Below are 12,833 nucleotides of genomic sequence, written 5' to 3'. Positions count from 1 at the left end.
TGTTGATAAATAATGAGAACAACAGTGGTCCGAGGTTGCTCCCTTTAGGAAGGGAAGTAAAGCCGTTGGTCCCGGCTCATGTGTGTTGAATTTAACGGCGCCGGTGGTGTAGTGGTAAGCGTGATTACCTCTCACCCCAGCAGGCCTGGGTTCAATCCCAGTCGGCGCCGCCGGGATGTTCTGAGGCATAACATCTCTGATCACGCCTTCCTTCGGATGGGAAGTAAAGCCGTTGGTCCCCGGTTCATGAGTTGATGGGTCGGTAGGTAGGGTCCAAGTGTGGGAGCTGCCTTCCTGGCACGTCGGTAGCATTGGTGCTCAGCACGGAAAACAAGATCGACGGAAAAAACAAACCAAAGGATGTGTGTTGAATGGGTGCGATATCCTACGCAGGTGGGGAAGCTGCCTTCCTGCACATTCGATTGCTGTCAATGGATGGCAATCGATGTCCGCCGGTGATTGGCACTAGATTGCGGAACAGAGACCGACGTTAAATAAAGGAAAGAAGAAGAAAAGGTTGCTGCTTTGCGGTACGCCAGATTGATTAATAATGATCTGTTGGTCAAATACGATCTAAATCGAGAGAAGTAGAAGATATTCCAATTCTTTCCAACTTCTTCAGTAGGAGGTTATGATCAACTCGATCAAAAGCAGCCTTCAGGTCTATGAATAAAGCATCCACATGCTTCCCAGAATCGATTATATGTATGCTCAGTGAGGTAAATTGAGCAACGTTTATAGCAACCCATTTTTTTTGGATAGAATCCATGCTGATCAAGCGAAATGTAATGTTTACATTGGACAAAACGAGCGTCGATCACTATGATCTCGAATAACTTCAAACATGCACACAATGTGGTAATTACATGGTAATTGCTTACATCACGTTTATCTTCCTTTTTAAGAAACTGACACAAGAATGATGATTGCCAATTCGAGGGAAACACTCTCTGCTGAAACGGAAGATTGAAAAGTTTCATCAAAGGCTCCAACAGCATAGGAGAGCATCTTTGCAGCATTACTGAAGGAATTCCGTCAGGTCCAGCAGATAGTAAATATTCCAGTTTCTTGGTTGCCCTAGCAACATCATTTGCTTGACGTAGACATTGTCAAAGGCCATGACATCCTGTGGAGTTCAACTTGAGCAGGCTGCGCAGCGAAATTTTTGAAGGCTGTTTTTAGGAGATTCTTTGTAGAGCCCACAAATGGCCTACAAATGCACTTTCACCTCGAATTTTCAATTGCACAAATCCCGGAAATTAGAGCCCTATTTTATCTGAAATTGCAACTGGATGTATGCTGTACCGCAGCAAACGTGGAGTAACAGTTTCATTGTAGTACGTGTCGTAGAATCTGATATTTATGAACTTAAAGTTTCGAAGTGGTAGTAAGAATAAGGATCTCACAGCGAATCACCTTAAATTGCGAAGTAAGGAGTTCACACTTCAAGACCAACAATTGAAAAGGCCTCAACTCCGTTTTGTAAACAAACCTTTCAAGGCAATTTTCTAGGGAACCGAAGTCCGTAAAGGCAAACCAACATAATGAACAGGTAGAAGAAATTCTCCTCTACTCGATTGTGGTTTAGGTTTGAAAATGTAGGTTTCGGTTCCCGAGAAAATGGCCTTACAAGGTTTGTTTACAAAATGGAGTTAAGGCCATTTCAATTGTTGGTCTTGACTTGTGACTGAGTCAGCAGAGCGTTTTCCGAGGTACATCTACGAAGGAAGTCCATCCATCCATAAGAAACGGTTATGGTTTCTGTATGCTCTGCTTGGTCGATTGAACTGTAACTTGAGGTACAACTAACGACTATTGCAGTATTTTCGAAGAGCCGCAGAACGGTGGCGTTTAATAGCGAATTCGTTTATTATCGGGGTTAACACCAGTTCCAACCCAGTGCGAAACCGAACTTTTTGTCAGTGTGAACCTCAACCTGAGCTAGGTTTTAAAAACAAACGAGCAAACTGACGTTTGTCAGAAAACAAGCAGACCCAATCTTGATACCCGATCCAGGTTGGAACTGAATAATAAACGAATTCGCTATAAGCATTCGAAACTGACTAGTTGACCAGGGTTGGTTTCAGGGCAGGCTTTGCAAGAGGCAGTGCTGAGATGTGTCATTGTCATTGACAGACTTTCGCGCGATATTGACAAAATTGTTCGTCACATAGTCACTGACAGACTTGATCCTCAAAAAAACCTTCGTCAAAATCTCATTAATTTTTACGTCAATGACAAAGATTCACCTGGTAACAAAAAGTGTAATTTAGTACATTCTGTGTCGCATTATTGTTATCCAAGTAGCTCAGGACGTAGATACTTGTTCCTTAAAATGGATCCATGTAATTGTTTTGCTCAAGTCATTTAATTTCGTTACAAATTTAGCTAATAAACAAATCTGCACATGTTCGTCACTGACACCATCGTCATTGACAATTGACATGGTTTGCCTTGACTATGACTGTTAGCTCAAATGAGTGACCAAAGCAGAATTGTCAATATCACCGTGTACTGTCGAGATTTTGCAGCACTGGCAAGAGGTACATGTTCAGTGATAATGTTGCTAACCGCATGGCTTAATTCCAAGAAGAAAAATCTTCTAAAACTGTAACGAAACCATATTGGTGTCAAGGCTTTGCCTAAACATTAACAAGATAAGACCGTAAAAAATGTGGTCAATGAGAGAAATGTACAATGTTGCCTAAAATAATACACCAGGAATCAACAATGCATTTTTTCTGAATGTAAGCACGCACCCAATATAAGGGTCTATAATACCGACATTGGGGAAATTCTCCATTGATAAATCGATAAATATATCAAAATAAGATGCTCTCTATCTACGCTAGACCCAGAGGATTCAGTAGGAATTAAATCTACTTTGCGAAATTCCAGAGGCACAGGTAATTTAACTTGTTCGAAATATTGGTCGTCCAGTGAGTTGCTGAGATTCACGATTTCGGTTACAATCTCTAAGCAAAATACCATCACCATCACAAACTAATCCACCCTCTCGACACCAATTTCAGGGCATGCAAGCCTACCTGAGCAAACGGAACCGCCAGCTGGCGGACTACACATTGGCAACGGCCGGATCCCGCTATCACTATCACACCGCAGCCAGCGAACGCTACCAAAGCTACGAGGAAACCCAGAACGATCGCATCCGGTTGGAGAATCTCCAGAAGATTGCCAACGTGCGGACGAAACGACTGGATTCGATTGCCAAGCCCCGGCAGGCCAAAAAGCTGGACATCATCCCGCGGGAGGTGTTCCGCTTTACTTTGGCCGATGCGATGATTCACCCGCAGAGTCCGGAACGACTGTCCGGCGATTCGAAGAGAGTAAAACGAGATGAGGGTCGCAGTGGGAAACGAGTTGAACCCGTTCCGAGGGAGATTCTCTGGTTTAAACTGCAGGACGCGATCACACAGAATCCAATTACATCGACTGTGGAGGAAGGTAATGTGCATCACAGGAGGAAGCGTTCGGCGGATCCGGGAGTCAATAAAGATGGACGGGAGATGGTTCAGTTTGAATTGCAGGATGCCAAGACTCCGGATCGGGATGCGAAGCTGTACAACAAGCAACTGAAGGAGGAGAATCCCAATCTGAGGATGCCTTTCACGACTTCGGATACTTTTAAGAGGGGTTCGGTGTTTGACGAGGTTGCCGAGCGCCCGGATTCGAGAAAACGAGATACAAAGAAGGACAAACGCGACAGTCCAATGGATGACAAAGATATGAGTACTGAGGAGAGTAGACGGGTGAAGATCACCAGGGGCAACAAGAAGAAGATGGCTAATTACGAGGATTTGCCTTTGGGTGTTCAAAAAGCGATCGACATTGCGATTAAGGAGAATGAGCGAATGAATACAAAGTCAGGAGAAGAACCTACAAGGCCACCGAAGTACCACTTTGGAGATAAGAAACCAAAGACAAAGAAACCATTTAGCTCGACAACCAGTCCAAAGATGACATTCCAAAGTCCGAAGGATACCAAATTCTCACCGAGTCCGCAGGTAGAAACTGGTTTTGTGCCGAGTAAGCCGAGTAAGCCAACTAAGAGCGATTCCAGTGAAAATTTGAAACCGGAAAAGGCAACCCCTGCAACGTGGTGGGATGTGTCGAATTTGAATCGCCCGAAAAGGCTTCATCAGAAGGCTTCGTATCCACCGCTGGTCATCCATCCCCAGTACGTCAATACCTACAAACCAACAATGGAGACATACAAAATGAAGGAACTTTCGCCAGGATACGAGCAATCTCAGGAAAATGCGTATGAGTACGAAGGCCCAAAAGAAGTTGTCATTCAGGAGAAACCGAAGGTCCAGTACGTAATCAAAGAAATTCCCGTCCCGGTGCGACCTAAAGAACCCCGCACCAAGATCATTGTTCATCCGGCAATCTCAATCTCTTACGACAAGGAATCTTCAGCGCCAGCTTCCTCTCAGGAAAGCAACCATCCCGACTACAACAATCCCTACGGACCCGTTGAACTTCGATATGAACAACCGAAAGAAGCTAAACCATTCCAAGGTCTGAAGATCATTGTCCCAGACTCCAAGGAACAGTCGCAACCCTCCTACTACACCGGAAATCACGTCGAACAGCATCAATCTTCGGAATCATCGCAATCGGACGAAAGTTACGAGAAAACCGGAAGTAGCATTGCTGCTCTTTCCGCACTCATCGGCAAACGACCCACGGTTCAACTGAAAGGCCTCAACGAATTGCTGCACATGCCAGTACCGATCGGCAACGCGCAGCCGCTGCAAACGATGAAAACCAGAGTTCGACCACAGGACAGCACTGCTCCGATTATGTTCCCTGCGGAATCTTCCACTCCACATCCGACCTTCCCCAGAAAGACGACCGGCTACCGCAGTGTCAAGATCGAAAACGGACCAAAGATTGTGTACGAAGATAGTCCTAACCCCAGTACCTTGTACCACACGGTATTGATGAACCCTCAGCTGAAGGTTCCAATGACCAAGGATTACACGCCGATCAAGGAGGTCGTTGCGGATATTTCCGATTCGGATCTGGTTGGACCAACGGTCGCGTCTCCGACCCATGCAACGTATATCATCGGCTCAACCCCGGTATCTCCCACAATCGAATCCAATAGCTACGGAAGTGAAGCCAACAGTCACGAATCGGCTAGTTACCAGCAGATTCAGGCAATTCACACCACTCCGGAGACGATCGTGGAACCGATCAACGTGCAGTACCAAACCAGAGACCCAGGTCATAAGCAACAATCGCACTACCACCACCAACAGCACTATGAAGAATCGAAGGATGATCACGAGCATCACCATCATCATTTCGAACATGACGATCATGAGCATCACCATCATTATTTAGATCATGACGATCATCTCCACGATCACTACGGTCACCAAGATCATCACGACCACCAGGATCACCACCAACACGAAGACGACAGTGAGGATAATGACGTAAGTAGCGTTTGATTTATCCCTGTTGTGAACCCATTCCATAATGTTCTCATTTTTAGGACTCGGAAGGCTACGCCTTCGGCTATCGAGTACGTGACTTCCACACTGGCAACGACTTTGGACACATCCAAAATCGGGACAACGGGGTGACCCGAGGTGAGTATCACATTCTGCTGCCGGATGGTCGAGTGCAGAACGTGCGATACACGGCCGACGAAAAGGGCTTCCACGCGGAAGTCAGCTACGAAAGTGTCCCTACGCCTCACGAATCATCGCCGTCGTCATCGGCGTCGGGCCACACGAAATGAACCAACGAACGTCGCAAGAAGACGGTGTAAATATAATCGAGCTTATGCGGCGTGAGAAGTCACGATCGAGAAACGGGAGGCATTATCAACTGCCCACAGAAAGCTTGAGTACAGAAACCGTGAGCGAGAGAGCTTTTGCTAGTCACCACCAGAGGACTGATCTAGAGAAAAGCGCTCGATGATCGTTAGCATCACTTACTAGAAGCTTTGCAGAGGAAAAAGCGTTTCTCCCTGTTTTTATTCAAATCGATCAAGACCGAATTCACGTCGCTTGCCGCTCATTGTCGTCAGACTGTCATCGGACTGTCCCATTCGTTTCATGTTGTTAAGTATTGTTGATTTTCATATCGTTACCCATCACTCTACAGGTTCTCGAACGTACTGTTAGACCTAAACTGTTATTTAATTGTATTATTTAATTACTTTAAGCATTTTTCTTTCCTATCCCACTTCTGTGCTGATACAACTTTGTTGATGTGATTAAGGGACTTGTGCAATCTATTCCTAATTTTATTTTTCATTTACAAAAATCCACCAAACGAAAACGAATACTCAATTCATCATTTCGAATCATTATTCAGTAGAATGTAAGGATAGGCGAAGTGATGAATCAAAGAAGAAATTAAAAAAGTATTATGATAAATTTACACTGTACAATAAAAGCTAATGTGCACCGCATAGCGTTAGAAGGTTACCGTGTATAGTAAGTGCGAATAAGCCAAAAAAGGAAATTGTACCTTGTTTCTTGGAGGAAAGATACGAAAATGTTGTAATAAAATTGTTGTTGTTATTACTGTTAATCGCTAACGAGATTTTTATTGAATTGTCAGACCTTGGGTAACTATTTTGCTATCACTTCTTGTGCTGAGAGTTGTGATCCGGAATAACATACTCCTATGTTGCCGTTATAAGGATAACTGTCTCATGGTCTATGCAACCCGTATGTTCCGGTTTATGGATCCCGTGGAGCACTGCCCTGAACAGGGTTGTTAATGATTTTTTGACGTTGGATAACGTCTTTCAGCAACATACGGGGGTACAAAATTGAAAACAGTCATTTTGGATGCGTTACGAAAAATTAAAAGATTTTGAACGATAATAACTCAACCGTCTCTCGATAGATTTACGAGATAATGGCATCAATCGATTGGAAATATTTCTAGCAATTTGCTGAATGTTTTAAACTATTGATTTCATTTTGAAAACTATTGAAAAATGGTTAAAAGTAAACCATTGTCTAAAGATGGTGAAAATCGATTGATTTTTTTATATTCTTATACTTTCTCCAACCGAGACATCAGATGCGAGTATCTGACACCTCTGATATTTTCTATTCTACTATATAAGCGTCCAACAAGGTCGCCCGTTCCATCATTGTCTATCCGATCGTCGACCCAGCAGCAGAGCAGCAGAGCAGCAGTACCAGAGCAGCGGAAGCAGAGCAACGGCAGCAGAGCAGCGGCAGCAGAGCCTGGGGGCGAAAGGGCAACTACGCCGAGTGCGTTGGTGCCAGTGCTCCGGTATACTGGGCCGCCGTCATGGAATGCCCAGCTGCTGCAGTTCTCAGTCGGTCGTATTCACCGTCTGCTCCGCAAGGGCAACTACGCCGAGCGCGTTGGAAAAATGGCCCTTTTCAGGGCCACAATATTATCAAGAAAGAGTTTAACGTGCGTATGCGAGTATCTGACACCTCTGATATTTTCTGTTCTAACATATAAGCGTCAAACAAGGTCGCCCGTTCCATCATTGTCAACAACATCAGCCCAACAAAACGGCCCTTTTCAGGGCCACCAAACTTTCGCAAAAGAGTTATTAAGGAATATTCCTAAAATATAATATACACAATTAAGTACAACACATAACAGACGTTATCCAACGCCAACCCTGCGGTCGTATCTAGTATACAACCCTTCCAACTTTTTTTATCTAGTTCTTTTATTTGTAAGGCTCAATCGCGTTAGCTTTACGGAGACGAAAATGCATTGCTCTTTGTTTGCAACAAAATTCACTTAATTCTATGTCTAGTAGGAGTTAGGCCGAATACTCGCGGCTTACCCGAGGTTAGAGTGGTACATTGTCGAAGGATAGGAAAAGGAGAGTAGCTTGGGGGTAGAGTTTCGTTGTCTCATCAGAGCGATGTCGCCAGTATGAACGGTAGTGTGATTCTAGCTACGTCTGGAGTTCGACCGGCTATGGTGACCAGTGGGCAACGATGAGACTCATCGAGACGGGGAACAAGACAAACAAAAACTAATGAAGAGATACAAAAGACAAACGAATTAAATTTTTCTACTAGACATTTGCAGAAACACATAAATCGACTGCATATAGCAGAGATCTCGGATACCCAACATGAGTCTGATAGGGATGACAGCGTTATCGTTTGCATTGCAAATTTTCAATGCAGATGTTAATGCTGACTTTGTTGGTGATAACGTCATCAACAACCTGGCTCTGACCTTAGTTCTGAATTAAAAAAAAAAACCCTCAACTTCCTGAAAATTCTCACAACCCTTACGTTTTCAGAAGTTTTCTTAACATCTCTGAAGTTCTATGGATTTCTTAAAAACCTGGAAACATCATAAAATGTTCCGCTATTTTCCTTAAATTAATGGAACTGTATGATCTTCTCTTAAGTTCCTCCGATTCTTAATTCCCGATTTTTCCTGATGTTACTGAAAATTACCTGTAGCTCTCAGAAGGAATTGCTCCGAAGTTCTCAGATCTTCCCTGAAGTTCTCTGAACTGATTTTCTTTTTTAAATTTTTCCTTGAAATTCATGCAAATTTTCTAAAATTTAATTTAAAAACTTGGTGGGGAGCACACCCGGAAGATCTGATCAGGTTGTATCAAACAACTATCTTGTCGGTTCTAGAGTACGGTAGCTTCTGCTTTCAATCCGTAGCAAAAACACAGATCCTGAAGCTGCTACGGGTTCAATACCGTTGCCTCCGAATCGCTCTTGGCTGTATGCACTCGACGCAAACAATGAGCCTCGAAGTACTCGCTGGTTTTCTCCCACTGACAGATCGTTTAGCGGAACTGTCCTACCGGTGTCTTATCCGTTGTGAAGTAATGAACCCATTGGTAATAAAAAAAAATTGAGAAGTTGCTCGACAGAAATCCTCAAACAAGATTGTTTATTGTTGTTGTTGTTTATTGAAAAATTTAACTGACAAATACTGTCTAAATGAATAAAACTTAAACTAAATGGTTACGGTCAACGGTACGGAAAAGGCCAAGTAGCCGATGACGAAACACGTCAGCTGATACATTGAAGTCGAACATATAAAAAAAGTTGTTGAATTGCCGGCTGATTGCTCGAATTGGCTCGTGTTGTGTATAATTCCGGCTCCGTGGTTCCAAAAACAGAAAGTCGCGTTGACGAAGAGACCTCTCAGGGGCATACATATTTAGCTGTGACAGCAGTGTTGGGCAGTCAATGTCACCTGTAAGCAGCTTTCCAGCGAACATAGCTTGAGCGACCGTCCGTCTCACCTCTAATGGCTCGATTCCCAGGAGACGGCAACGCTCCTCGTACGGTGGCAAGTTCGTTGGGTCACGCCAGTTGAGGAAACGAAGAGCATATCTCACAAACTTGCGTTGAACGGATTCAATTCTAGTGATCCAGCTAGCATGGAAAGGGCACCAAACAACTGAACTTGACTCCAATAAGGATCGCACAAGCGAGCAGTAAAGTGACCTGAGACATAGCGGGTCACGAAACTCGTCGGCAATTTTGAAAATAAAGCCCAATTGTCGATTAGCTCTGGAGATGATGTCAGTGTAGTGGATTCTGAAAGTGAGTCTGCAGTCCAAGGTAACTCCGAGATCCTTTATGTGCTCTACACGAGCAAGACAGTGTCCGTAGAGAACATAGTCAAACATGATTGGTTCAATTTTTCGGTGATATGAAATAATGTTACATTTTTCTATGCTTAGACTCATCAAATTTCTTGAGCACCAGTCAGCAAAAATACCTAACATATTCTGGAGATCCCAGCAGGCTTTTAATAATTTTGTAGATTTTCGTATCGTCTGCATAGAAAACGCGGCATCCTAATGGTATCAGCAAGGCGACATCGTTTAAAAAGATCGAAAATAGTAGCGGTCCTAGGTTACTGCCTTGCGGGACTCCCGAGTTGTTTGAGAAAACATCCGATTCCGACGCGCCAATCTTGACATGTACATAGCGATTCACCAAGTAAGATCTGAACCAATCCACAGCAGTTGAAGAGATGCCAAGTATCTCCAGCTTGGCCAGCAAGATATTATGGTCCACCGTGTCAAATGCAGCTTTAAGATCCATATACGCAGTATCGACTTACCATCCTGAATCCATGCATCGCAGACAGTTAGAAGTGAACTGCACCAGGTTCGTGGACACGGAGCGCTTCGGGTAGAAACCGTGTTGTTCTGTATCGATATAATTTTTGCAGCGTGCGAACAGAGCACCATTTATGATAATCTCGAACAGTTTTGAGCAGGCACACAGGGAGGTGATTCCACGATAATTTATGACATTCCGTTTATCTCCTTTTTTGTGCACTGGGAACAGATAAGAAAGTTTCCAGCGGCAGGGGAACTCACATTGCTGTGCCGAGGGATTGAATAGCCTCGCAAGTGGAAGGCAGAGATTGGCTACACAACGTTTTAGAACTGATGACGGAATGCCGTCAGGACCGGAGGCGAACGATAGCTTCAGTCTGTTGCGGCTATTACCATGTCTTCTGAAATGCGCGGAATAACGAAACTAAACACATCACGTGGCATCCCAACAGCAGCATCCAGCACTTGTGTTGGCGAAGCGGAGAAATCGTTGAACACTTGCTTGAAATGACGAGCAAACAAGTCGCATTTTTCTCTTTCACTATTAGCCGAGTCATTCCCGAGAAACATGGAACAAGGCAATCCGGATTCCTTCCGTTTTGAGTTGACAAACGACCAAAAACTTTTCGGATTCGTGCGAAGGTTCGCTTCCGTGCGTCTCACGTGGCGATTATAGAGAAAACGATTGTAATTTCGATAACTACGACTCGCAAAATTGAACAGTCGTTTGAAGTACGGCGAGCGAGAGTTACAATACTTTCGGAGGGCGGCAGAGCGTTGACGCGTAGGCGTGGGTTAGACCATGCAGGCTTTAGCGGAGGTCGTCGAGCTGGGACAATGCGGAAAATAGCATCTTCCAGTGCAGCACTGAAAAAATCCACTGCATCATTCACGCTAGCGGCAGTTTCGATAAATTGCCAATCAATTTCCGCAAGCGCATTGTTCAATGCAACATAATCGGCCCGGCGAAAGTCCAAAGAGTAGCACTCAGATGACGGCGTAAAAAGAATCGGCGCAGGTAAACTAAATGACACGACGAGAGCGGGATGATCGGCATCTAGATCAATCAGTGGCTCGACGGGCAAGGAAACAGAAGTGCCCGGTAGTGCGGAATCATTTGCCAGGACAAGATCTAGCAAACGTCCATTTCGGTTCGGAAAAGTATTCACTTGTGTGAACCCGTAAAAGTTAAAACCGTCCAAAAGAGCACAGCAAGCAACCGGCATATGCGAAAGCAGTGGATCAATTAATGGTGTGCCACTGTCTGTAAAGCGCCACTGTAGACCAGCTTGATTGTAGTCACCAAATACGAAAGCGATTAGATTAATGAGTCTCTATTACGAGTAAATGACGCTGGACATTGGCCCATCTTCGTACAATTCCAACTTTTATAGTTCCTCTGTAAATTTTGCTCGTACCATGTTGCAAGAAATCCGTGGAATACCAGATCACCATCGGTCGATTGTTGTTCTCTTAATTTTTGCAAACAAATACCACCATGTCAGTAACAATAGGAGTTCACAGATGGGTCAACTATGAACGGTTCCACTGGATTTGGAGTATTCAACGAATTTCATAGCACCTCATATCAATTGACCATTATTTCACTTTTACGGATAGTCTTAGCTCATTGGAGGCTATTCGTTCAATGAGGCCGATGAAGCACTCCTCATATTTCCTGACCGAAATCCGAGCCACATTGAGTACTTTATTTAACTGTTCCTATACCATCACTTTAGTCTGGGTCCCATCTCATTGCTCTATTCCGGGTAACGAGAAAGTGGATTCGTTGGCTAAAGTGGGCGATCAATTAACTGTCCGCAAGTCCTCACCAACTGGCAACAAATATGGAATCAGAGTGATCTGGGAAGATGGTTACATTCTATTCTCCCACATGGATATGAGCCGTGCCTTTATACGTGTCATGTCAAGGCTCATGTATCACTGCTCGTTAGATTCGCATTTCTTTTTAATCGGGCTCGCAGGCAGCAATTTGTGAGCTTGTGGTAGTGGCTAGCACGAGATCGACCACGTGCTTTGGTCATGCACCCTATTGTGTTGCTAAATCCAAGTTATCCGCATCCCTCAGGACCCGAGGAAAACAACCTATGCGGCCGGTTAGAGACATCTTGATGAGCCGAGATCTGGAGTATTGCAATTTAATTTATGTGCTTTTTTAAAACGGATAGATCTGAGGATTTAGTAGTTAGTGTCATCTTGTGTTCTCACAAGTTGTTAGCTGCCCATCGGTGTACCACCATGTTTGTTTTTTTCATCAGTATGTCGCTTAGTTCGAGATCAAGAGCACATTGCTCTCCAAACCTTGTGTTCTCAATCCCTACCCTGCCATCCATTTGATACAATTGGTTACCCCTCACCTCGAAATAGCCGCAAGTAATCGGCCCCCGCTACGGCAAATAGTCTGGAAAAATAAAAGCATAATAAAAAAAAAAGATAGGAAATATATTATGGATGATTTTAACTAAAGTCCCCCTAAATTATCCAAACTAATTCTTCCTTGTCTGAAAATTTCTTCAGAAATCAAGACTTTCAAAAAGTTTTAGGTGCATTCCTGATAATATTGGAACTAGGGGTTTTATTTAGTTGTGTCACCACTGCTCGATGTTTTGTTTTAAAATCAATTCTAAAATGCCTGCAAGATCTTTGAGCTTCCTTTATGTTATCTAGAATGCCCTTAAGTCTCTAAGTATATGTTTTAAGCTTCCAG

At 43.9% G+C, this 12,833-nt stretch overlaps 1 protein-coding gene across 1 annotated transcript in view; it reads left to right on the top strand.

Annotated features, from left to right (window-relative positions):
- Nucleotides 1-5,776, top strand: part of LOC135709545 (bromodomain-containing protein 4A-like) — a 54,426-nt gene extending 48,650 nt beyond the window's left edge. Inside the window, exons 3-4 of the mRNA XM_065231939.1 lie at nucleotides 3,033-5,468; nucleotides 5,528-5,776. Of these exons, the coding sequence (XP_065088011.1) occupies nucleotides 3,033-5,468; nucleotides 5,528-5,776 (2,685 nt within the window). The remainder of the gene's footprint in view (nucleotides 1-3,032; nucleotides 5,469-5,527) is intronic.
- Nucleotides 5,777-12,833: the final 7,057 nt, after the last annotated feature.

Source organism: Ochlerotatus camptorhynchus, unplaced genomic scaffold (assembly GCF_037179485.1).
Source record: "Ochlerotatus camptorhynchus isolate MF236.1 unplaced genomic scaffold, CSIRO-AGI_Acam_v1.1 ptg000361l, whole genome shotgun sequence".
NCBI classification, from domain to species: domain Eukaryota; kingdom Metazoa; phylum Arthropoda; class Insecta; order Diptera; family Culicidae; genus Ochlerotatus; species Ochlerotatus camptorhynchus.
Note: the sequence above shows the minus strand (reverse complement) of the source record. Positions and strands in the feature narration are given on the sequence as shown.